Here is a 25820-nt window from a genome sequence, read left to right as displayed (position 1 = left end):
TCCCATGGAAAATCCTTAATTTTCGTACCATCTAATTACGATTTATTTATTTACGTGACACACACACACAGACACCGCGTGACGGACGAGTGTGTGTGTGCGTTTTCCATTTTCAATTACAAATACAATATTAAAGGCATTACAAAGATGTACATATTACAACAAAGTTAAGTGTTTGTGTTTGTGTGAGAGTGTGTATGATGCGATTCGAGGTGTATACAATAGTTGGGATTGATTGATTGAGAGGGTGACCAAGTGACATGTATTGTACATGATTCAGTCCTTGATGATGACGAATGTGACTTGATGTGCTGGAGATACAGATACATCTCTCTCCCTACTCTCTACGTCTGCGTGCATTTGTGAATCTGTATGTGGTATGTGTGTTGCATGTGGCATAGTGACTAAAAACTCGATGAAGAAATTCCCTTAGTTCCGGGCAACCCAAATATGCGCAAATTCTGAAAATCTTCTAATGGCTGGAAATTCAGCTCGCACATCCGTAATTAAGTCCTCCTCCCAGAACATAGACGGTTCCTGGGGTTCTCATTTGCATACCAGCTGCCTCAGGGCCGCCAGCAGGGGCAGCAGCAGGAGAGCCATCAGCGGCGATATGCCCCCGGATCCGTTGCAGCCGTCCGTGGTGCAGGTGCGGCAGTAGACGGTCTTGATGTAGGACGAGGTCTGGTCCATCGCGCACTTGTCTGCCGGATCGTCCATATCCTCGTAAAAACATGAGCGTGAAATCACCCGCTTGCCGTACACTGCAAAAGGGAAGAAGAGATGAGTGTAAATATTTTCATTAAACCATTTTAATTAATGCCTACTGTAGGGGGAGGGGTACGTAGAGAGGAGAGCAGTGTGCGCATTAAATTTAATTTATGTGTACGTGCCTGGCGTGGGCTTGACTCTCTGCCATTCTGGTTGTTGCTCGAACCATGAAAAAATCTCAAAAATGACATTTGAAATGGCCACGAGGCAAAGTGCTAGTGCCAGTGCCAGTGCCCCATGTCAACTGGGGCTGGCTTCGATGTGGTCATTGTGGCTGGATAAATGCCAGGGAATGATGAATAGCACGGGTATTTAGTCATAAACTGTCGTGGGGGTTCTTTAGTTTGTCAGATGCTTGGAAATTGGACCAAAAATGTCATAAGTGAGCAAAATCTTTGTCTTTCAGATTGATTGCGTCCGTCACCTTCATTTATACTTCACCACATAGTCAGATGTGCATTCTGTACAACATAAAGTAGTAGTATCCTCCAGTTGAAGTCTGGAAATTCCTCATTTGCCAAAGAAAGTAATTTGAGTGGGCCATTGCGATGCCTTATCTCGGCGGACCCCAACCTGAGTAATAGGTTCAAGGCTCGCCATACATTTGCTTGGGGTTCCAACACAGAAAAACGCGGCTCCAACTGCAAAATGAGGCCTGTGTCTATGTCTATGTCTAGAGGTTCCACGCGGCTGCCTGCGAAACGCACACGATTTGCCAAAAACCGAACGTGAAACTCGGCGATACGAGACAATTTGCAATCAAACAGCAAACAGCAAATGAAAACCAGAAAGAGCAAATCACACACAAAAAACAAACAAAAAAATCCACAACAAATTGCGTTTTTCATTGCGTGTGTAGCTCTCCGCATTCGTATGTCGTATGTGTGTCTGTGGTGCAAATAGAACAAAACGACAAAATACTGAAAACATTTCAAACGAAATAAAGCAAAATCGAAGTTTAAAAGCCGCTTGAAATGGTCAGCGTTGACCATTTTTGTGATTGGCTCAGACTCGGATGCGGACGGACCCGCGCGACACTGGGCCATGAAAGCCATGAAATGCACACGTACATGCACACGAGTATGGGTTAATAAAATTGTTGACAATTGTCGCCTTATCACGGCCGCGGCATCAAACAAGGCTCGCAGAATGCAGCGGCCATACGCATATAGGGACGCATTGCGCATACGCCGCGTGCTCCGCTTGCCACAAACATCAACAACAACAACACAAATCAACGAAAAATGCTTGAAATTGTTTGCCGCACACACAGTGTCATAAATTTAAATTTTAATTAATTTAATTATTTATGGCTTGTTGGGGATTTTTTATACAAAAAATAAAGAAAAAACTAAAGACAAAAAAGAAAAGCCAGCCCAGAAAGAGTAGTGCTGCTTGCCCCGAAGTTTGTATACCCTCACGGAAAGACAAACATCATAAAGATCTGCGGAACAGATCTGCAGTTGAAAATGGTGTAAAATATTCAGAAAACACTTACAAAAGTTCACATTTGAAATCATTTTCTAACAAACTCATCAACGAAACATATATATCAGACTTTGCCAAATGTCGCTCCCTTTTGGCTCTGAAAATTCCCCTGAGAAAAGTGCACGAAATAAGCTGTTAGTGGCCAAAAATGGTTGCCAGCTAGCCATCAACTTTTTGTGTGTTGATGGCAATGCAACAAGTTGCAAAATTTTTGGCCGAGTGACGTACAACCAACAGACAACTGGTACAACCGCAACAGCCGGCAGCTAATTGCTTGGCTTCAGATTTTGGCCTTTTGGAAACTGGCGGGGAAAATTATGGAATACATTTTTTTAATTTGACATTTGGCCAAAAGCCTTGCCACTCGTCTCGGCGATGGCTTCAGTGGCAATTAATTTAACGGCATATAAATTGATCGCATATACTCGTTACTGCAACAACATGTTGCATCGCCTAGTTGCATTTTTCTCAGACATTCTGCTGCCCCGTCCCCCCGCGCGTTGGCGTTGTCCGGCCCGGGTTCCGTCTTCTTATGGCCCGTAATTGAGCGCTTCACGCTGTGCAACAACTTAATTAATTTATATGTATTTTTGCCCGATCACCCCCCTTTAGCCCCGAGCCCCGAGACCGTTCCGATCGTATATTATGTATTTTTCGCATTACAAGCGCTGCTCATGTTTCAGTTTTGGGGAATGAGACTGAGACTCAGAGACTCAGTCGAGAGTCTGCAATTGCAATTGCAATTTTAATTGCCAAACTGCCAACTGAAATATCTTGCAAATATACGCCGAGCCAATTTGTAGACGCTTGATTGCAAAAATTTAATGGTGTTCATTAATTGGCCATAAGAAATTGCTTAAATGTTGTCCGAGAAATCCCTGCCACTGCACTTGTTGTTGATGTTGATGTCATGCTTATGGATCAACGATCAATGATGGCTAAACGCTTTTTGGACATTTGAAATGGCGAAATAAGTGGCTTATAAATGGTAGATGTGGAGATCTTCCAGTGGGTGGAATAGCATTAAAGGGAACTACGATAGTCGCATAGAGATATGGTATATTTTAATTAATTAATGCTTCGATTTGAATCTCTTATAAAATATGTAATTTTTCGACATTTCAATGTCCATAAAAGTAGAACCCAATTTGACTCTAATTAATGATCTTTTCTAAACGCGACTTTAATGTATATTTATTGTAATAAATCACAGCTTACCCATTGAAACTTCTGTACAAATATAGAGCAGAAGTCCAAACAGATTTGTCAAAATATCCATAAATGTATAATCGAAAATCTACAACATCCACTCACCATCTCCACGAAATTGATTTTAATTGATTCGTCATAAGCCTAAAAGGCACCAAAATTTGCCTTAGATTTATGAGTAATTTTACGCGTAGCGACTTTTATTTAGATTTATTAAAATATTAGCCAGATTGCCATAAAGTATATTTATTTTTGCAACAAAATTGTATTTTTTGCCTCTCCATAGTTGTTTGTTTATCTATTGTTTATTTGAATGCCATAAAGACTGCAAATTGTTATTACATCATTAAATGTTAGCATTTTTTCGCATTTCATTGTTCGGCTTGTTGACCCACATAACGTATTCCTACTGGCCAGGCCCGACGCGTCTGCTTTTGACAAGTTTATGTGCCACCGGCTGTCGTGACACAGGTGAATGCTGATTCGGGACAGCCCTAGCCCCGAAAGCTAATTCAGATCAAAATGCAACGATACGGATCGTTTGGCAAATTGGACAAACAGTGCGGATTTCCATTTCAATTTTAGTTTCATTTTCAGTTTAGCTTTGTTGTACCCTGACAGAGGGTATTATGATTTTGAGCAGATGTCACGAATAGAAGAAAGAGTTTCAGACTCCAAAGGGATCTTATTGTTTGATTTAAAGAAAACTGGCTGAAGAACTGTCTTGGGTTTGTTTCTTGGGTTTCATGGGTATACAAATCGTCGTCCCCCGAATGGGTCTGTCAGTAGTCCTATCTTGATTTGGTTTTGTCCCCTGTTTCTGTGCTTTCTTGTCGTATGCAAATGCACAATTTGCTCTGGCCACAGGGCAACAATAAAACACGCCTAGCAACAATATAGACCCAGGCTCGAATCGAGCTTAAGACCGCCGCAAATATCACTCATACGCCGCGTGTGTCTCTCCCCATAAATTTGCCGTAAATTAGCGGCACATGCAACTCTGTGGGCCAAAGTGTCGCCACTTGTTGGCTGTCGCTCTGCACCGCAGTGCACCGCACCGATATGTGCCTTGCCCCTGCCACTTGCCACGCCCCCGATCAACGCCCAGCCAGCGTGGCAGCTGCGGCCTGCAATTGTCCGCTGGTTGTTGCACTTGTTTGGACTTTGTCGGGGCAATAAATTTCAATCTCGTTTGAGTCTCTTGTGGCAGTCGCAGTCCCAGAGCCGGGTGTGAGCCGCATGTGAGCCGGTGTGAGTGGTCGGGGATGGGGGTGCCTCTCCCTCTCGATCTCTCAATCTCCCAATCTCCAAAGCTGTCCAAAGACCGCACACGCGGTCACAACAATGCAACGGGTTGAATAATTGGTTATGCCTGAGGAAGGGGGAAGGAGGAATACCGAGGGTCTTTGATCTCACCTTCCTGCACCAGTTTCTTGCACACGGGACGCGCATTCACCGACTTGACGCCCACCGAGTAGGTGCAGTTCACGTAGCTCCAGTAGCGCTGCTGCTCCGAGATGCTGTCCGGCTGGAAGGGATCATTGCAGAACTCCCCGTTCGAGACGTCCGTCGAGCACCGCCAGCAGCGGAGGACCCCAGAAGCTGGAAGAGAAGGAATTTTTACAATTAATTACAGAAGATAAAGTTGATTTGGGTGCGCGGCTAATTTAAATATATTTCTCAGCCTGATAAACCAATAATGGTATTGTAGGATTCATCTTGGGCTACAATTTGTAGTTATTTCTATTAAAACCGGATAGAAATATTCAATATTCAACTTCTTCATTAGATTTATGTTCAGAGATATGCTTTGAAGATTGAAAACTATACACATAAATATCCCCACAGATCGCAATCAGAATTTTTAAATAAGATATATAATAAAACAATAAGAAAGCACAAAAAATAGGTTAGAGAACCATAGAATCGTCTACAATCTACAGACTGATATCAATAATTACATTTGAAGACTGTCGGGCTTCCCAGTAAACGTGCCCACTGTAGATAATCATTGCAGTGGTCGTTCTTTCGTCTTTCTATCCTGCCTTCTTCGTTTCATTTCTACAGCTATAGCATCTAGTAGTTCTCTCGCAGCAGCCCCGAACTGTCGTGACGCTGTGCATCTTTCGCCCACTCTTGCTAGCTTCTTCTCTAGGCCGGTCAGCCCTTGCGTTTTAGTTTTGCGCCGATCGTTCATACAAATACAAATATGTATATTACAAAAAAGTACATACATAAATGTTATATGGAACCTCCTTTACCTTTTGATTCTAATTAGCAACAGCTCGTGAAAAAGCATTTGCTTAACAAAGACCTTTAATAAAATGGTCTATAACTGAATGGGCTTTTGTGCCTCTTTCTTATTCGTATTTCATACCATTAGGTATGCGCGAGTATCGCGTCTTATTAAACCCCATTCCAACCCATTAGAAAACACTTGTTAGCTCTTCGTAACTGCATCTCTGCGCAATCAAATCATCGTAAAGTGAGTAAGTAATTTTCGCTTTCCCATTCGCCATTCTAGCGATAAAGATGATCCCGAAACGATCAGCTAATGAATCGAATCGATCCATAATGCAACTTTGAAAGCGCTTCCTGCTGTGTGCTCTGTGCTGTGTGCCGCTGGCGGAGAGCTCTTTGAAATATCGCCAAGACGAAATTAATTAGACACCGGGAGCCTTTCGGCGGAGTTATTTATGCGACAGTCGATGGGAAAACTGCCTTATAAAAGTGTCAAAAACCTGGGCTTTGGCTGGTTTATGCGTGCGATTAGGCTACGCGAAGAGTGTGTAAATAATAATTTGATTAATCCGTTCGATCGATTCTGGCGGTCTTGGAGAACGGATGACGACGATGATCATGATGATGATGATGGCTATGATGGCGACAATAAAACTCGTTTCGGTGGCCAATTTAAACGTCAAACGTTAACGTTCGGGTTAAATGCACTTAACCAACACTTTGAGGCGCGTTTAAGCGAAAGCCTAGATAAGCGGTCCGAGGAGGGTCCGTGGAGCGGGGGAGAAGTGTGCCAACGCACTCGCACTCGCACAACGCATTTGGCCGAAACGTGTTTTCGGCCAGCGACCGCATTTGGCCATAAACATTACAATTTGCGTTCGAGACCCGCTCGGATCGAAAACTGAGAAATCTAAGAAAAATGAGAAAATGAAACACTGAAAAACTGAGAAATGGAGAAACTGCTAAACCGAAACGAAGTCTCTTTGGATGGAAATTATAATCATTTACAATATATTGAAATTAATTGACAGTTGAATTGTCAGATCGTTTGCAGAATTGTTTATTTGCGCGTCTGTCCGCTGCACGGGCCAGTGGCAGTTTACTAATGGTAATGACTGTAATTCTATTGAAACTGAAAATTGATATTGTGCGGTGCCCCTGCCACAGCTACGCGTACGAGTATATGCTTGCCACCACCACTGACTGCTGTGGCGGTTGCATTATGCCAAATGTTGTGGCAGTTGCAACTGCGTCCCAAAAATGGTCAGAGACATTCGGGGCCCGAATACGAGTTAGCAAGTGCGTAAGTATTTGTTGGACGAGATGTTTTCGCCGATACTTTTGGCAAATGGAATTCGCCTCTAATCATCGATGGAAAAGTGAGCGGAGCGGCGAGGAGTGGACTGGAGCGGAGCGGGGGGCTTTGGGGACAGAACGAACATTTCCATCCAACCACGCGAAATCGTTAGCTGGCGTATAACTTGCGAAAACTGAGCAGGGTGAATGATATGTGTATTACCCAATATTATATAAGCTGCATGTGCGTATGGAAAGGTTTGAGAATCGTACAGTCGTATGTTAGTCTATGCCTCAATCGAATATAAAAATATTATATTATCCCTTATTATATTACCCTATACTAGATAGATCCCTTATCCTAATATTTCTGTCATTATTATTACGTTCCTGGATTATCTATTTTTCCTCTATATTTATTTTTTCTCCCAATGATATGTATTTATTTTATAATCATGGCTCACTTTAGTGCTTATTGATCCCCTCTTTACTTAGCTTTCTGGTAGTATTTCTGTTCTTCTTCTACGCTAAGAAACAATAGGAATATGAAAATAAATACCCTACACTGTCCTACCTTCATTAATCATTCCTTGCGGTTAGACAGTAATTACTATACTCAAGTTTTATGTGCCTGCTCTTATTGCATTTAATTATTTATTTACTACTGTCCACAAATCCCACTCATAGCCACATATACTCGTTACTGTCCTTAAAATAGGGCTGCCCGAAATATGCCTACAACATCCTATCCTCCTATCCATTCCTTGGCAGTACCGCTCCAATCCGTTTAATTACAGCCACTTTCTGGGCAATTTCTTTCCCCCTTCATGGGTTCATTAGCTCTGCGTAAGCCACAGAAAAACTGCGCCTAAGCCATCGCTGGAGTTTATTGCCCTCGCCCTATAGCTGCTACCATATCTGCATATGGAATTGCCGCATATGCCACAGACGTACGCGTACGTACACAAGTGCATGCCACAATGGGGCAAGCGAACAGTTTCGTTTCCCACACATATGTCGGGGTTCGCATGCAATTTTTCCATTAGGCAGCACAACTTGAGGCAAGTGACAACAGAGTCGCGACTTGCAACATTTGGGATCTGGCCCGGTACATCTATAATACATAAATCCACAAACCCTACGACTCTGCGCCCCAGAAGAAGCATGTTGATTATCAGGGATACCGCTCCCTCCCACTCCCACCATTCAAAACGAAACTCTTCCAAAGTGCCCGCCGCTCCATATCATTCCCCATTAAACTTGCCAACTTACGAGTACGAGTGCATGGCTGGGGATAGTGGGGTGTGCGTGGTGTGGGATGGTATGGGAGCTGGAACTTTGTGGCCCTAAAATGCAACAGAGATTACGGGGGAGCAGAGCAGCAGCAGGTTTGATAGAAAGTTGCGCTTCGCCTGTGACTGTGACTGACATGCAACCGAAGTTCATTCAACTGGCAAAATGGCAAGTGCCAAATGCAAAACCCGTCGAACGTTTATCAAAATTGGCCTGAATGCCTCAATAATTAGGAGAGCTCTGAATGAGAGGAGTGCTGGGACTGTGAAGAGAATGTCTATGCAAATTAATTGATATGTCAGAGGTCTACCGAATAGATTTCCTAAGAAATAATAGAGATACGATTTTTGGGCTTGCTTCTGAATCCCCCTTGCATTACCCTGAGTAATCTCTAGGGCACTCCTTTTATAAATCTCTTTTGGAACTACCTGAACCTACCCAAGTGTACCCCAAAGCAGCACTATTTCTCTTTCAAATTCCCCCCTTGGAGCCACCTACGTTCTTAAGTACACGAAAGTACACCCTTAAATTCCAACCACTCCCATCTGAAATAACAATTTGAAATTCTTCAGGCTCCCTTACGTTGGGTAATCTAGATGACAGGCCTCTATGTGTGAATGTGCCTACTACGAGTATTTCCATGAAATTCCTGAACCCCTTTACGTAATCGAATGCCCTACGAAAGCACATCCATAACTTAGACCCTGGAGGCAGCCAATCCCATATGGAAATCGTACATATATCTTACAATTACAAATGAAAGTAGAATTTTCCATTGCAACAAAATAAGTTTATTTGAATTTATGAAATGCACACGAAAGGAAGGCATTTTGTCATGCTCTCTAAATAGTTTTGTGGGTGGGTATGCCTTCAGAGGGATTTCAGTTTTCTTTCATATTATCGTCTATATAGTAAATATGGCAAGTGAATTGCACTGAATCAGCAACAGCGACTGAATGGATTTAATTAGGCAACGACAACAGCAGCGAATTATTAATTGAGAAGATTTATCTGAGTGATCTCAAGGTTAAGGATGAAGATGCCTCATCGGGTCTGGGGCTCTGACACACAGATGTGTTGTACGGAATTGTATAAATAATTGCATGTTTTCTGGGATATGGTAATTGCGTGCTTTTGTTAAGTTTTTACAATTTCCATTCATGTAGCACATGTATCATGCTCGCAGATAATCGTCTAATGGTTGAGTTGAGTCACTTTTTATGGTGGTTGCATGAGTTCTACATTCTGTAATATCTTTCCATCTACAGAGGATCTTTTTACCTTACTTCTTGCACGAATACAAATATCAGGTGCTTTAAAATGATTATATCTAAAAACAATCTCTACCTCTTTATGGCTGTCGCATGAGTGCACAAGTTGCGTTCCACATAATACCTATCCTTCCCCTTCCTTGCCCTCAATAAAATCATCCACCACTCGGATCTATTGTGTCACTTTATATGGTGGAGTGCGAGTAGCATGAGAGGCCGGACACTTCGGCTTATGCCACTCAAAGTTGGCAGTTGCTTCGCCTACTCGCGGCACGCCCCTGTAGCATAAACACAAATAAACTCTTAGTTGATGACATGCCCCCCGATATGTGGCACGCATATCCACAAATCCACATCGAGGGAACTTCACAAAGTTTTCTAGGCCTTCAATTGGTTAGTTTTGTTTAGTTTAGTGACCCATTTGAGAACCGGGAAAGAAAGATCAGCCAAGAAATATATTTCTCTGGGAAAGTTGCACCGCACCTCTTTGCCATTCCATTCACATTTTCTTCTCTGTTTTTCCTGGCTATTTATAATATTTTTGTTATTCCGTTCAGTTTTTAAGGTTGTGGAAATATTTGTGCTCAACGTCGAACGTTTGAGGTAAAAATAAACAGAAAATGAGCAGCGTGCAAGTGCGAGTGCACTGCGAGTAATACTAATAAATCACAAGTGAATCTGTGGCAGATATCTCCCACTCTCTCAACCATTTCAGGTATTGCCAGGGTACTTATTGAGACTGTCAAGACAATTGCCATGATAATGCAAAAATAAGTAAATGGAGTTCAGACATGCCATTCACATACATCTTATCAATGAGGTCAGACCGAGAAAAACAATTGATTGTGTTTATATTTTCAACGATTTTCTTTGTAATTAAGCTGAACCAAACGGCTTCAATCACAGAAAACTTGACCTTTTGAGGATGCACTTGAATACGTATAGATTTTAAAACGTCTTTCTCAGACTTTAAGCGAAGAAAAGTTCCCCTTGGCTCCCTAAGACTTTAAGCATGGAAAACTTCCCTTTAAGCCATTTCTTTTAGTTTTTACTGGCTCCCCTTTTGCGGAACCCCTTTCGGTGATGGTTCAGCGAACTCGAGCTTAGCTTTTTGTTGCACATTTAAATGGAAACTCACGCCCACGCACTTAACGCTCTACATAACACCTCCCTCAGACTCCACTTAATTAGCTGCACTTTCATGCAAGTCCAGGAAATCTGGGAGGACTCTGAACCGACAGGAGTACGACTGAGACCCACCTGCATTGAGGCAGAGCAGCATGCAAAAAACAGCCAGCATCAGGCAGCCTGTTGAACGGTAGGACGGCATGTTCCTGGGGGAGTTTTCTTTTATGTTTTCTTGTTTTTCACAGCGAAATTTTTCAACTGAATATTCCAGTAATACACTTCACACACAGCTCACTCTAGCCAGGGTGCACAGCACTTCTTCAGCTCGGTTTGGGTTGAAATTTCCCGAAAAATATTCACTACGGCGATGGGGAATGCGACTGCCCGAAAGAACACGCATGCGACGCGTTGACAAGCTGAATGCGAACTGAAACAGAAACTAAAACTGAACCGAAGCGAAGTGAACGCGAACTGAGGACTGAATACTGAACATTGAATAGTGTACAGTGTACAGTGGGCACTGAGTATTGAATGCCGACAGACGCGACAGTTGAACCAATAACAAAACCGAACCCAACCCCAACGCACACGAGTCGCCACGAGAGATCGTCGAATCGGCTGTGTTGTCGCTGGTTGAAAGAGAGCAGTTGAAAGCGTTTCATTCAACCGGAGAATGAATGCCGACTGGTTGGGCGGTAAGGGATAGAGTACGCGACGGTGAGGGGATTACAGTGGAGCTGCCTAGCGTGGGGCTGGGTTGGGTTTACGAGTTTACTGTTCGACGACATGGCTGCACTTTTTTAATGGTGGCCGCCAACACTTGCAGTTTCAATGGCGGCACAGTGGTGCTGGAGTGGTAATTAAGTGATATTTTACAGGTCTACAGGTAGCATACTAATGGTTGTTACACCGTTTATTTTCCAAAATAATATGCATAATCTTCAAATGATCAAACGTTTTTCGCTACGAATTGGCACTCCATAGACAATATTTTCCATAATGCGATTTTTTCAAAAATGTTTATGTCGGGAAATGGGTCGGTCGAAAAAGATTTCAGTCCATTTAAAAGGTCAAACTAATGCAAACTGGAGAACCTTATTTAAAGGAATACGTGAAGAAATGTATTCTCGCTATTAGCTTACTTTGTCTACGAAAATAAATATGTTTATACGTAAAACTTACCAGCATACAGCATAAATCTGTTATTGTCCCACTGTACGGTTAGCCAGTGCGTTTTGCCACACCATTTGCCGCTTAATGGCTGTGGCTGTGGCTGCCATCGTCGTCGTGGTCGTCGTTCCTCCGCAGACAGTCGTCACCAGCAATTGAATGCCGAGTTCGATTTGGCCATCATCGTCACCCGTCGTCTAATCAAGTGCAAGTCTCTGATAAGGAAATGCTATGTTGGCACTTGGGCAACGCACTTCGCTTAGTGGCAGCTCGAACGAAGGGAGAGAAGAGGGGAATGGGGGGGCCCACGAAATGTGTTGCAAATATTTTATGCGTTTTCAACTGCACCCAGAGAGGGAGTGTGGAGTGGCAGAGTGATTGAGTGTGCATGAGCGGTGGACTTGTGTTTTGTCGTCAAGTGCGATTGTTTTTGAGCGAGTGTCCTCGATTTGAATAAAGTTATTTTTTAGTCTTCCGAGTCTTAAAAATTTTACGACCAAATTACGAAAGGAACAGAGTTGGCGAGAGTTGGTTAAACATAAAATAGTTCGAGCAAAGATAGTGTTTTCCCAAGAAGTGCATAAAAAGAGACCTCATAAAATATTTGTTCGGATTTAGAGAACACACCCTCTTTAAAGAAGAAGATAACCTTTTATATAATCTGCAACCAAACACACTGACATGGTGACCGGTGACCATGCAGTGGTCCGAAGAGGATGGCTCAAAAGGAGGGAGGTGCCCCTCGACTAGATCATCAAAATAAATCCGCAAATCTCCACTTGTGCTGTGGCCATTCCACATAGACCCTTCTCCACAACCCAAAACTAAAAAGAAAAAGGAAAGGCGAAGGTGGCCGAAACCGAAGGACACTCTCAATTTGATCAAGTATTGCCGCATGCAGATGAAGACCTATCCAAAGGTGGCCGTAGGCTCCAAGGAACCAGTGGCGAACCCGCCTCAAAAACAAGAAACAACCATCGACTAGCTGGAGTCGAAAACTCAAGATAGAAGACTTAAGGATATTTCTGCACCTGCTGCATGGTGATTTTAACTTTGCAGGGCGAACCCTCTTCATATTCTTTTATCGCCATCCTTCCCTAATTACAGATTAATCCCAAGATTTTCTGCTGTAGTGTAGTGATAGTGGCAATAGTCTGATATGAATCTATATAACTATTCACAACGTCAATAAAAATATTATAATTATGGAACAATGTTCGTCTAATCCCAATTATAGGGCTAATCCAGGGCTAGCCAGTTCAATGCCCAGCCAACAAATTATAAAATTAAGCAGAAATATCTGACTTGGACTCCTATTCAAGGAATAAGTATAGCCCCATAAACACCCTCTTCATATATATACCACAATTCCAATAACACACAAACCAAGTCATCGTACTCCCCCTCGGAACAAAATTGAACGGAAAAGGTTCATTGTACAAGAAATGTGTCAATTGTGTCAAGTAAATCCAATAAACTACGCCTACTACTTCGATTCGAGCTCAAACAACGCAAACTCATGTCTGACAAGGGAAAGAAACTCCACTCCATAGACAAAATTGACAAAGACGAAAGGTGGAGACAACCCCAGCGCCATGATAGATGGGGCTCAACAGATATGCAGACGCAATAAAATTGGACTTGCACCGGGGCCCATGATGTGTGTGGACCCTTGGGGGTGCGTTGAACGATGATTAGTCAGATTCATTCGATTTATTGATGAATTTCCTTTAATGACTGCAAACAAATTAGAAAATAATTGAAGCCTGTGGCAGGACAACCTTTCTGGAAATCGATTAGGATGAGGTATAGACACAGTCGTGCGCACCAAGACTTTATGTTGGTCATTATGCTGGGAGCTCATTTAGTGACTGTAATTAAAAGAAAAAGGAAGTAATTAGTACAAGGAGAAGCTAATTGTTTATGGTTTCGCTCTATGGACAGCTTAAAAGTTTCACTGTCCATCACGATGATGTTTGCCCTTCGTGTTCAATCAGATCTTGTCACGTTTTAGCGTTTCCGTCAGCAAATCTTGTTTGCCTAAACAATTGCCATGTCATCTGCGACTCACTCGATCGCAATGATTATCGCAAATTGCTGCTGAAAACAGTTTCGCTTGCCTCGCTAAATAATAAACTATAATTACAGGTTGGTCGTTTTGACAACATCTAAAATGCGACTATTCACTCACTACCAGCGCTCCTTATCTAAAGCCATTTGCTTACAGCGGAAACGGAATTTTGTAATTACATGGCTGTGCAGAAATTAAACCAATTAAGAAATATTGAAGCTACATACATCTGTATATGTATACGATGATCTCAGCGGACTAACAAAACAAAGAAATTAAGTTAGGGAAAAAGAGGAAAGCTTTTAGTCTGTGATAAAATATTTTAGTCTGCGCAGAATCCAGCCGATGTATGAACCCCGGACGGTAGCCCATAGCAACTAAATGGTCAACAAACATTGCGCCCTGACAACCATTTTCAATTGCCTACCAAAACAAAAATATATTTCTGTTTTCAGTCACCACAGATGTTCCCAAAATGAAGTTAAGAACACGGTTCTGCAAGAAGAGCTCTATAAAGGCTGCAGAAAACACGGAGAACAGCACTCCACAGGCAACTAATTATCCCCTTAGTTGTGTAGACTGGAGTAGCAACGAGGAAATCTATTTTGTGAGGTAAAAAAACTATAATTTTCTACTACGTGTCTACAATCTTACGGATTTACAATCCCATAGCGATGACCATCAGATATTCAAGTGGAGCGACGTGAGCCGGGATTCGGTGGAGGTGGCCAAGCTGCCAGATGACTTTGTGCCAACGGATCTTCATTGGCTGCTGCTGGGTGGACGCAGCAGCGGCGGTGGCAAGGGCAGCGATACCCTGCTCATCTGCAGTAACGATGGGCGATTCATTATCCTAAACAAGAGCGCACGTGTAGAGCGGAGCATCTCTGCACATGGTGCAGCCATCAGTTCAGGTCGCTGGAGTCCTGATGGGGCTGGATTGCTTACGGCAGGCGAGGATGGGGTGATCAAGATCTGGTCGCGATCTGGCATGCTGCGCTCCACGGTCGTACAGAACGAGGAGGCGATCCGTTGTGCTCGCTGGGCCCCGAATTCCACATCGATTGTCTTTTGCCAGGGCGGACATATATCCATCAAACCACTGGCCGCCAACAGCAAGTCGATCAGGGTATGTCAGCAAAAGGATCTCAGATTAGGTGGACCCATCTCAATACTTCCTTTTTTTAGTGGCGTGCTCATGATGGATTGGTGTTGTCCTTGAGCTGGTCCGCGCAGTCCAACATTATAGCCTCTGGAGGCGAGGACTTTCGCTTTAAGATCTGGGATGCACAGGGCGCAAATCTCTTTACCAGCGCCGCGGAGGAGTATGCCATCACAAGTGTGGCTTTCAATCCGGAGAAGGAGTTCCTGCTGGTGGGGACTTTTAATATGCTGAAACTGTGCCACAGCACAGGGGTGAGTCCCATAAGAAACCACTTCTTGGTAAACATCTAATCTCTCACTCTCTCCACTTATTCAGTGGTCGTACAACAGTGCTCGCTTTACAGCACCCAGTGTGGGGTCCTTCTTTACCCTTGCCTGGTCCTCGGATGGTACTCAGGTGGCGTGCGGCACCTCCACGGGTCAGCTAATTGTAGCCTTTGCGGTGGAGCAGCAGCTCATCTCCAGGAATCTCAAGGCAACCAGCACCAGTCGAAAGTCCATTGCCCTCAGAGACATTGCCAATGGCAGTCAGGATGTATTGGACTTTCCTCAGAGAGTTGTCAACTTTGGCCTTGGCTATGGACACTTGGTGGTGGCCACCACCCATCAGATCCACATCTACAACGAGAAGCACATCAATACACCGATCATCATCGATGGCAGAAACGATACAAGGGTCATCGAACTGGGAAAAAAGTGTGTTACCCAGCATCTTCTTAAAATTCCTTTTTGGAAACTAATTCCCGGAATTTCTTTTCAGGTACTTCATGGTATTGGATGCCTCCTCGATCTGGGTCTATACCTATACAGGTCGACTGCACTTGAACCCTCGCTATCCCGGCTCTCAGGCCCAGCTCCCTCTGCTCACCTGGCGCTCTCTCTCCCTGGGCCTCGATGTCCTCGCGATTCGCGACAACTCCGACACGAGTCTGCTGCATCTGTTTGACCTGATGCCTGGTGCTTCCAGGCAGTACGATCCGCATTCTCTGAAAGCCAAGCAGCAGTTGGCGGATATCGCCGCCTGTCGCGCTGGCAGCCAGGACGATCAATTCGTGGCCTTCATTGATGGCAATCGGGAGCTGTACATCAGCGAGACGCGGAATCTGAGTGGAGAGCGTCAGGATGAGATCTACAAGATCGGAACCCAGCTAACGGCCATCAAGTGGGCCAGCGAAACGAATATCCTGGTGGGAGTGCATGACTCCTGCTACAGCATTTGGTATTGCCCAGGAGAAGGGGCCTCTGATCCGACTATTATAGCCCTGACGACCATTACCCTGGATACGGCGTACGTTGCAGGACGATCTCTAACCTCTCAACCCTAGCTAAGCCTTACCTTTCGTTTCAGGGAATTCGGTAAGCACATTACCATCGACAGCTTCGAGGATGCCGTTGTCACATTTCGCTGCGCCGGCGCCCTGCTCCCCGTCAACGTGAGCATCTACTGCGAAGTGCTCCATCGCACCCTCATCGAGGGTCAGTGGCAGCAGGCCCTGAAGATTTGTCGGATGGGGCAGCATTCTAGTCTGTGGGCCACTCTGGCCGCAGTGGCCACGAGGAAGCACCAGTTGCAGCTCAGCGAGGAGGCATACTCGGCTGCTTTGCAGATCGACAAGGTCAGCTATCTGCAGCACCTAAAGACTTTGACCCCGTCCAGTGCCGAGCAGATGGCCGAGAACTCCTTGATGCTGGGAAGGATGTTGGAGGCGGAGACAATCCTGCTCCACAATCGAAAGTACCAGCAGGCTGTGGGTCTGGCCCTGCGCATGCACAACTGGAGACGAGCCCTTGAGATCGCACAGAAGCACCAGGCAGATGAGCTGGGCGTGGATATGCTGCAGAAAGTGCTGGAGGAGCGGCGGAAGTACCTTAAGGCTCTGCAGCGGGATGAGTGGGATCCTGTATACCTACCCCATGTTCTGGTGGATAAGGAGTGCAATTCTAGCGAATAAAGAAGCTTATATTAGAGTTTATAGATCGTTTTCTAGTAGGCGGGCGACAGCATGGGCAGCTCCACGGAGCACATTGTGGGCAGCCATGGTTTCCGCTGGCATAGCCTATATGAATGACAAGAGCTTTAGGTTCATATAGCCCATACTTGGATGACTACAAGATCATAACCTTTATTAACCACATCCCTTTTCCACTCACCAACATTGTCGAGTAACAGCAGTTTGTCTTTTGGGGACAGGGGTTCGGGATTCGTAACATCCAAGCCAGCGGCAATAGTTTTGTTGGATTTCAGAGACTCATACGGATCATCCTGATTGACGGAGTGTCTGAATGTCAGTATGGCAGACGTGTAAGTGAGTAAAATTTTAATATCGTAATCATTATATATTGTATGATTTTTCATCCTACAGATCACCATGATCTGATATAAAGTTTACAAGTCCTTTGTACTTGTTTCAGAATTCAAATATTTCAATTTGTATCTGAAAACTTCCTCCTATAAGTTTTCAATATGCCGGTCTAATCATGGGCCTTCCTTCGATGGCATTGAGGATGTTGTTAGCCGCCAGAAGACTCATTTCGATGGTTGTCTTCATTGTCTGCGTTCCCAGATGGGGCAGAATAACTACAAGTGCAAGATACGATAGAAAATCATCCATATCAAAATATATCTGAATAGGTCTCACCGCAATTAGGCAGCTTCAAGATGGGATCATCCGCAGGCAGTGGTTCGGGCGTGGTAACATCCAAGCCCGCAGCAAAAATCAGCCCTTTGGTGAGTGCTTCGTGCAGATCGCTTTGAATGACGAGACCTGAGAAGAGGGATATAAAATTACACTGTTTCTGATCTTCGAGTTCCACTACTTACCCCCTCGGGCCACATTTACGAACACTGCGTTAGCCTTCATCTGTCCAAAGGCTTTCGCATCGAATTTTCCTCGCGTTTCGTCTGTGAGGGGTGCGGCCACCACCAGGAAGTCGCTCTCCTGGAGGAGCCGCTCGAAGGATACATGCTCAGCCTTGAATTCGCAGTCGTTTTCCTTGCGGGTGCGTGTGTGATAGAGGATTTTGGCCACATCCCAGCACTGTAGACGCTTGGCAATGGCCTGACTAATGCCGCCAAAGCCAAAGAAACCGATCACAGAGTCGCGTATTTCCTGACCCATGCGCCAGTCAATCAGTTCCGTCTTCCACTGGGAGCTAAGGGTATTAAAAATTTTAAACAAGAGTAGCTAGTACGACACTTAAAAAAATGAATTTCAAATCCTCAAATCAAGTTGGCAGGCCAATACCCCACTGCTTTTTCCATAACAAAAGCTAAGTCAAAAGCTCAAGTACAAAGCTCAATCAGCTGTTGCGTGCACTGCACTCACCTTTCGATATCGCTGCGACCGGCATGAAAGTGACGACCCGCTGCAATCATCAGGCCAATGGCAAGATCCGCCACCGAGTTCTTTACCACTCCAGGGGTGTGACCCAATGGGATCTGGCGCCGCTTAAACTCCGGCACATCGGCAAAATCAATTCCTGATGACATAGTACTGACGCACCTCAGCTGTGCTCCAGCTGCATCCAGTATTCCCGCATTCAATGGCTGATAGTGCGCCCAAAAGATGGCATCCACTCCGCTCACCTTCTGGAGAATCTCCTCCCTGCTGGGCGGCACACTTTGGCAGATGATTGTCTCTGCCCCGCGGGAACGTAGCAGCTCCAAGGCGGGCGCCGGCACATTTGGATGCGAGACGAGCACCTTGAAGGCGGCGGCGGTGGCGGCGCGAACAGTCGACATTGTTGACATGGACAACGAACAATCGCGAAGAGAGGCAAAAACGAAATGCTCAATGGAAATTTCTCCAACCCAACCCACACATTACTCAAGCTTTCGCACTCAGCGCTGCCTGCTCTTTCTCTTAAACTTTGAATGTGTGTGCTGTTGAGCTTTTTGTGGAATAGTTTTGCCTCTCAGAGTGCTGTTCAAATTAAGCTCAGTATTTCAAATTCTATTTCATGTAAACTTTTTGAAGAGGGTATTACAATTAGTCCCCTTTTCTATGTTAAAGACACTCGTAATTCAACCAAGTTTAACAAGTTGTTGTAGAATATATTGTAATATAATGGGTAGGCAACCCAATGCCAGTCTTCCATTTCTCATGTCTTAATTGTACTGAAGCCTGTTGCCATTTTTCACATTATTAGTTGCTTTAATTAACATTTTTATTCTCACATCTGGAACCATGGCCTTGCCATTGGCAACCTTTCACACTTCACTGGCTTCGTTGACCGCACAATAATCAGAGTTTACTGAGAGTGGAAATCCACTTTAGTTCCCGGTCCATTAACATTTCCATTTCCTAGTACGCGGGCGACAGCATGGGCTCTCCAACCAATCCGCGAAGCACATTGTGGGCGGCAATGGTGGCCATCTCGGCACGGGTTCGCTTCGTGGCAGAGCCTATGTGGGGCAGGACAACTGTTAGAAAGAGGGAGATGTCGAGTGGTTAGAGGTGCTGTTTTAGATAAGGAATTTAGCCATAGAGATAAGAGTATTTGTTTTGTTTTGACTTTCTCAAGTAATTGGCAAGATTACGCTACAAAAAATACTAAAGAAAGGTTAAAGGGGTCTACATAATAAAGATTTAAAGGTACAGAGACTTTGTCTTGTTTTCACATTTGTAATTATCTATCCCACAATGTCTTTGAATACTGCTTTTATTTGGGAATCTGAACATACCATAAGATTCCTTTATAACCTTCATAGAACCTTACCAAACCGTCGCCCACGTATGACTTAAATCTCTCAGAAATACTTCAGTCGCAGTGAACAACTGCACAGATAAGACGGAATCAAAATATTGATAGCAAGGCTAGAAATACTTCCTACCAGGGGACCTCGCAATCAGACCCGATGCTGACTGATATCAACAATCTAAAATTATTGCCATTGCTCAACTTACCAACATTGTCGAGTGACAGCAGTTTGTCTTTAGCAGACAATGGTTCGGGATCTGTGACATCCAGGCCAGCGGAAAAGATTTTGTTGGACTTCAGAGCCTCATAAAGATCATCCTGATTGACAATTTCTAGAAAGCAACTTAATAATTATACCGTTCAAAAAAGTTTGTAAGAGATCTACAACTTACTGCCGCGACCGATGTTGACCAGAACTGCGGTTTCCTTCATTTTGTTGAAAGCGGTAGCATTGAACACGCCCTGCGTGGCAGCCGTCAGGGGAGAAGCGATGACCACAAAGTCACTCTGGGCCAGGAGGGTGTCAAAGTCCACCTTCTTGGCATTCAACTCCTTTTCGATCTCCTTGTCCACGCGTCGTCGGGTGGTGTACAGCACTTGGTCGATGTCAAAGCCGGACAGACGCTTGGCGATAGCCTGTCCAATGCCCCCGAAACCGTAGAAACCAACGGTGGAGTCACGGATATCCTGACCCAGCATCCAGTTGAGATGATAGTTCTCCCAGTTATTGCTGAAAAGGAACGGGAAGATCTTGGAGTAGAATATAATGGTAAGGAAATGCCGTATGGACTCACGTTTCGATCTTCTTGCGTCCCTCATGGAAACGGCGGCCAGCGGCGATCAAGAGGCCCACAGCCAGATCAGCCACCGCTGTATTCAGGACCGTTGGGGTGTGTCCCAGAGGAATCTTGCGCTTCTTCACCTCCGCCACATCCACATAGTCGATGCCCGCTGACATGGTGGAGATCGATTTCAATTGGGGACCGGCAGCATCCAGTGCCTCGGCATTGAGGGCTTCATGTCCGCCCCAGAAAATACCGTCAACGCCCCTGATCTTCTGCAGAAGCTCGGCCCGGTTGACGGGCAGACTCTGGACTTGGATGATCTCGCAGTTCTCTTTCAAGAGATCGATGCCCTCCTGCGGCACCTCGGGGTGGGTGATCAGCACCTTAAAAGCCTTGCCTGTAGACATGGTCTGTGTGTGGTTCCTGCCTCTACGTAGGACAAACGAAGCATTGTTACAGGTTATTGACAAGGCCACAAGAAGTGGGAGCAAAAGTTGAGCTTTGAAAGCCATGGTTAGCCGAGAGCGAGCACTTAAACGGTGTGTTCTGAACCGGTCTCGAAAAGAAACTGATCGAGAGGCATACGCACCCCGACTTATAGAGAGATCTGGACAGAATGCTGCCAGATCTGCTGCTGAAGATAGTTGCTGATACACCAATGAACCTGCTCAGCATTTTCGATTTTTTTTAGTCTCTCTCTAATCTTAAGCTTCACAGCAGCTGTTCTGTTGATTTCTCTTCTACAGGGTACATATAAGATGAACAACAGGTTTTCATTTGGGAAAGAATGAATGAGTCTTGAAAGAGACAGACCAAAAGAGAGAATGGAAGTGAAGCCTCTACCTCTACCGGCCTTAAAATAAACTTTTAATGAAGAGAATTTACATTTCAGTTATTTTTGGGTTTAGTTGCTAATAAATTAGGATTAACATCTTTTTCTTTGTTGTTCTTAAAATTGATACTAATTACAATTTCAAGTTTCACACGAAATGCTCTAAGAAAATAAAATCAGAGACAGAAAACTATCAGGCTGGTAATAATAAGAAGAGTAAAAAGCAACTAAAGAACGAAAAGGATAATTTAAAGAAATAAGTACGGTATGTATGGATTACCATGTATACATATGCAAATTCATGTTAATGATACTTTTTGGTACCAAAGCATAAATAATACTGCCTTAAATGTTAATCCAACCACTGATTTTCCACCTTTTTGGTAAAAAAAAGATTAATTGACATTGCAAATGTCCTTCAGAAACAGCAAAACAAAACCCTTTGATAACATTTATCACAGAGAAGAAGACCAAAGTCAAAAGGGTTATACCATGTTGAAGCGGTTTCTGCACTCACTATCTCACGAGACCTGGGCCCCCCTAAATTTATGGTGAAATTCCAAAAGAACAGATAAATATGTACAATGTGTGTTGCCGTTTAATCGCTTGTCCACGACACAACATTCATTTAACAGTTTGACAATTTGATGATTTTTTCTCTCGTTGTTTATGAGGTAGTGGAAAAGTTTGGTCGGGTTGGTCTCTGTTGATATTAATTACACTTCCACTCATATTCCCAATGTCATTTCAGAACACACTTAAACTCTCTTTCAAACTCTCTTAGTGCTGTGGGTTTTTACCCAAAGAGCACCAGTAAATGTTTAATAATAGAGTTACACTTGAAAACCGTACTCGCTCAGGGACAGAATTATACTGAAAATTTTGGTGGGGGCCAACAAACCAAAGCTTTTATTGCAAGCTCTCGCGATCTTTCTCGTTCTCTTAAGAACTCTCTTTTATGAAACTCTTACCGTGAGATTTAAATGGGTAAAACTAGAATACTTGGCTACTACTGCCGTACGACTGAATGGACACTCCGGAGCAAAGCCTTTATATAGAAATTCCCCCATATCGCTAAATAATTATCAGTTAATAAAAAAAGTTTGACAAGCGATAAGCTGAATAATTTTTGATGAAACAGTTTTTGGAGCTATCTGGAAAGTCATTGAATGTCAGAGAGAAGTTTCAGATTTGATGAAATACCATAAATAGCTTATTTGTGGTAGTAATATTTAACAGAGCTCTTCCATTCCAATGTTATCACCCCCCGCGATCGATTAGTGTGACCTTTTTCTCGGTGGGACTGCGTTTGTTTTCTTTTGCTCATTACTCATTTCTCTCATCAATAGCCGCTCTCTTCTGCTCTCACTCTATACTGCCTTATCTCGTTCTGTTTTGTCATTGGCTTTGGCTTCTTATCTGAGCAAAACCAACTCTTTGAGAGGCCTGCAGCTGGGGCAAGCTGTGCGCCTGCTCAAAATACCAGTTGGGGACTTTTCCCATGTGATTTGTGTGTGCGCTCGCTCGCATGAGAGCAAATTTCCAATTGGAAGTGGCATGGGATGTTCCGGCCCCAAGACCATGCCAGCTGTGGAGCCCACGCCGTTGGAACGTTGTGGAACCTACCGGCCGCAAATCGCACCACAGACCGACCACAAAGCCCCACCACAAGCACTATTTTATAGTTTTTTGTACATAATGCCGTTTTTTTTGTGAGCGGATCTGCTCAAATTTTGTCCGCAAAGCAGCAGGCGCCCAGAGTCGGACGCTGCCGGCTCACTTTGGATTTTTTTATTTCGGTATCGTATCTGTCTGGTGTGTGTGAAAGCAGCAGCAAGAATTGTTTCGTACTGGCGATAGTCGTTGCTTTTATACCCTTTAATATAGTACTATTATGTTAGGCAGATGGTTGCGATACAGGGAACTAGACCAAAACTCACCTTCGAGCTCTTAATACATATACATACATATGTATACATATTGTATACATTTAACGGATGTGGATGGTAACAATATGTCTGCAAGGGTATTCCAAGTGCCGTTTGCCGAAGCCAAATTTCTCTTTATGTTGTTGCAAGATTTTGAGCGGGGTTTCTGCTAAAGAGAGGAGAGGGAAGGAAAGTGTTTAACTCCTCTCAGTCTTGCGTTCTTTTGGAGAGTTTTGCCAGATACAGTGCTGGTGCTGCACTTTGTCTAATTTGAAAAGTACAAAAAAAAACCAAACAACATCGTGTGTTGCGAGGGTGGCTTTTGTCGTGACGCTCTGCGCCGCTGTTTCTTTGTGCTGTGTGTTTGCTTTTTATTCTTTTGTTTTGTGGTGATTTTTCTTTCGCGCTCCAGCCGCACTCGCAGCAGTCGCATTGTCTGCTGAATTTTTATGCTTTCCTGTTACCAAAACACGATGCGTCATTTTGACTGACGTAACCGGGAGACAGCTGTCTATCAGATGGCCGTAGCGACGGTCGTCGGCGTTGGCAACGTCGTGGTGGATGTCGCATGTACCGTTACGTCTGCTGCCGCTGGCATTGCCATCGCTGACTGCGGTTTTGCGAACAAGCGTTCAGAAATTTGCAAAGGATGACACCCAACGCCAGAGAGAGTAAGACAAAGAGAGAGTGCCCAGCAAGTACGCAAAAGATGGACACCCACTGGCAAAGAGAGAGCAAACGCAAAAGATGAGAGCGACCGTCTAACGGTACCAAAGCAACTATGCTGCGCGATGGCATTGCCACACGACGGCTTGAGGTGAGGCTTGGTGAGGGTGCTAAGAGCAGTAGAAAGTACATTTATGACAAAAAATATCTCTTGGCCGTAATTTCCGATGCAAATCGTGCAAAAAAAATGGCCCTGCAAAGTGCTTCTGCAAGAGGCTACGAAATACTTTGGGAAAAGAAAAAAGCATTCCACAAATAAGGGAAATGACGGACAATGTCATTCCCTCCTAAGGGAAATAAAAGCGATCAAATCTGTTGTTAAAAAAAGATTTAAGATCCAGAATGATTCCAAATGAAATTCGAAAATAATGACAGTCTTGAAGCATCGGCTGATGTCCTTAAGAAATATCTGCCCAGGCTGGTGCAGAGCCTTAATAAAATAAATCCTGATATTATGGTGCATGGCCACCCAGACGCCATCCCTATCTTCAGCCGTTTCGTGGGCATTCTGGTTGGGGTGACTCGGTCTATGAGCTATAATTTTATCCTCAATTAAAAGCAAACAAAATTCTGGTAAATGAATGAAACATGCTCAATTTTTTGCAGGGCATATGCCATACATGCATTGCCACACGACGGCTTGATCCAACTCGTCGGGGAGGGAGAAGGAGGAGTCGAAGTCAAATGTCAAGGCCACACAGCCACCACAGTTCTGGCCCCCGGGTCGTTTGCGGGTGGGCAGCGCTTCTAAGCAACTTCCCATCCGTCCAGCCTTCTGGCGCATTCTGCTTTCTTCATAGCCCCAGCTACAGAGTCGTCCAAAAGTCGCCACTAAGCTGCAAGCGACAAAGCTGCAAAACCGTTGCACTCCACGCAGGCGCCAAAACTCGAAGCGGCGCCTCTACAGGCCACCAAACGGAGGTGCTCAAACTCCAATTCGGGGGAGGGATTGGATGGAAATCCAGAAAAAACAAAAAAAACGCCACAGCGGCGCTAATTTTTACGGTGTAGGCTCCCTAAAAGTGAACGCGCAACATTGAGGCAGGTCCCTCTACGCGATACGAGGGAACAGGCGGCCAGAGCCGCGCAGCAAGCGAACGGCTGGCTGGCGGGGGCCAGCAGACCCCAACCGAGCGAGTGAAAACGACACAAGTGTGCATGTCTATGCCTGCTTGAGAGAGAGAGGGAGAGAGAGAGAATGGGAGAGTGAGAAACGCCCCAACGCAGGTCGGCGGGGGCCTACGTCACAGTGAAGGCAGCCAAAGAGAGAGAAACGTAAAGGGAAAGCAAGAGCTGCTCAAACCACTGTATGTGTGTGTATGAAGAGAGGGAGCGAGTAGGAGAGTGTGAGAGCGTGGGAGTTGATGTGCATATGCATGTTGCCTACCCTTTACTTTAGCTTCAAGGGGGTATATTGTGTAGGCTCTGCAGTTGGGTCTAAGTAATATTCTTAGCTAAAACTCGATTGATTACTTTCCGGATTTTCTGTAAATAAAACACCACTTTTAATTGTAGAGAGGAGTATTGAATACATCCAACGTATTACCTGGTGATCATACCCCCATTTCACTAATCTGCTCTCTCTTTTTCTGTGCAGTCAGCCACTGTTTAATTTACAGTTGCTTAATTGACGACGACGTTAAGCGCTGCCGCTTCTGTTGAAGATGCTTTGTAAAAATGTTAAAATTGACTGACATCAGCCACGGGCCGTAATTTACATGTTGGTTGTCGTTTCTTTACCCTTCT

The 25820-nt window shown here is 44.4% G+C and overlaps 4 protein-coding genes across 6 annotated transcripts; 1 reads left to right on the top strand and 3 right to left on the bottom strand.

Moving 5' to 3' along the window:
• Positions 1 to 20: 20 nt before the first annotated feature.
• Positions 21 to 11907, bottom strand: LOC6589109. Of its 2 annotated transcripts, none has more exons than XM_026988898.1 (3): positions 11880 to 11907; positions 4885 to 5070; positions 21 to 764 (listed from the first exon to the last, which is right to left on the bottom strand). In XM_026988898.1, the coding sequence occupies exons 1-3, from the start codon at positions 11890 to 11892 to the stop codon at positions 547 to 549; spliced, it is 417 nt and encodes a 138-aa protein (XP_026844699.1). In that variant the 5' UTR covers positions 11893 to 11907; the 3' UTR covers positions 21 to 546. The 2 variants fall into 2 exon arrangements, with proteins under 2 accessions (XP_026844699.1, XP_002015228.1); XM_002015192.2 differs by lacking the exon at positions 11880 to 11907 and adding an exon at positions 10830 to 11133.
• A 2293-nt stretch (positions 11908 to 14200) lies between these two features.
• Positions 14201 to 17054, top strand: LOC6589110 (intraflagellar transport protein 80 homolog). Its single transcript, XM_002015193.2, has 6 exons — positions 14201 to 14550; positions 14611 to 15067; positions 15127 to 15354; positions 15419 to 15798; positions 15863 to 16390; positions 16451 to 17054. Exons 1-6 carry the CDS (start codon positions 14414 to 14416, stop codon positions 17052 to 17054), a joined length of 2334 nt encoding a protein of 777 aa, XP_002015229.1. The 5' UTR covers positions 14201 to 14413.
• Positions 17055 to 17424: 370 nt separating this feature from the next.
• On the bottom strand, positions 17425 to 19049 carry LOC6589111 (glyoxylate reductase/hydroxypyruvate reductase). The gene is made up of 4 exons (XM_002015194.2): positions 18429 to 19049; positions 17924 to 18255; positions 17742 to 17867; positions 17425 to 17680 (listed from the first exon to the last, which is right to left on the bottom strand). The coding sequence occupies exons 1-4, from the start codon at positions 18851 to 18853 to the stop codon at positions 17562 to 17564; spliced, it is 1002 nt and encodes a 333-aa protein (XP_002015230.2). The 5' UTR covers positions 18854 to 19049; the 3' UTR covers positions 17425 to 17561.
• Positions 19050 to 19235: 186 nt separating this feature from the next.
• LOC6589112 (glyoxylate reductase/hydroxypyruvate reductase) lies at positions 19236 to 22415 on the bottom strand. Of its 2 annotated transcripts, XM_026988318.1 has the most exons (5): positions 22392 to 22415; positions 20598 to 21017; positions 20196 to 20533; positions 20010 to 20135; positions 19236 to 19525 (listed from the first exon to the last, which is right to left on the bottom strand). In XM_026988318.1, the coding sequence occupies exons 2-5, from the start codon at positions 20993 to 20995 to the stop codon at positions 19407 to 19409; spliced, it is 981 nt and encodes a 326-aa protein (XP_026844119.1). In that variant the 5' UTR covers positions 20996 to 21017; positions 22392 to 22415; the 3' UTR covers positions 19236 to 19406. The 2 variants fall into 2 exon arrangements, with proteins under 2 accessions (XP_026844119.1, XP_026844118.1); XM_026988317.1 differs by lacking the exon at positions 22392 to 22415 and having other exon boundaries at positions 20598 to 21132.
• Positions 22416 to 25820: the final 3405 nt, after the last annotated feature.

Source organism: Drosophila persimilis, unplaced genomic scaffold, assembly GCF_003286085.1.
Source record: "Drosophila persimilis strain 14011-0111.01,24,50 unplaced genomic scaffold, DperRS2 tig00000191-arrow-pilon, whole genome shotgun sequence".
Lineage (NCBI taxonomy): Eukaryota > Metazoa > Arthropoda > Insecta > Diptera > Drosophilidae > Drosophila > Drosophila persimilis.
This window is presented reverse-complemented; position numbering and strand designations above follow the sequence as displayed.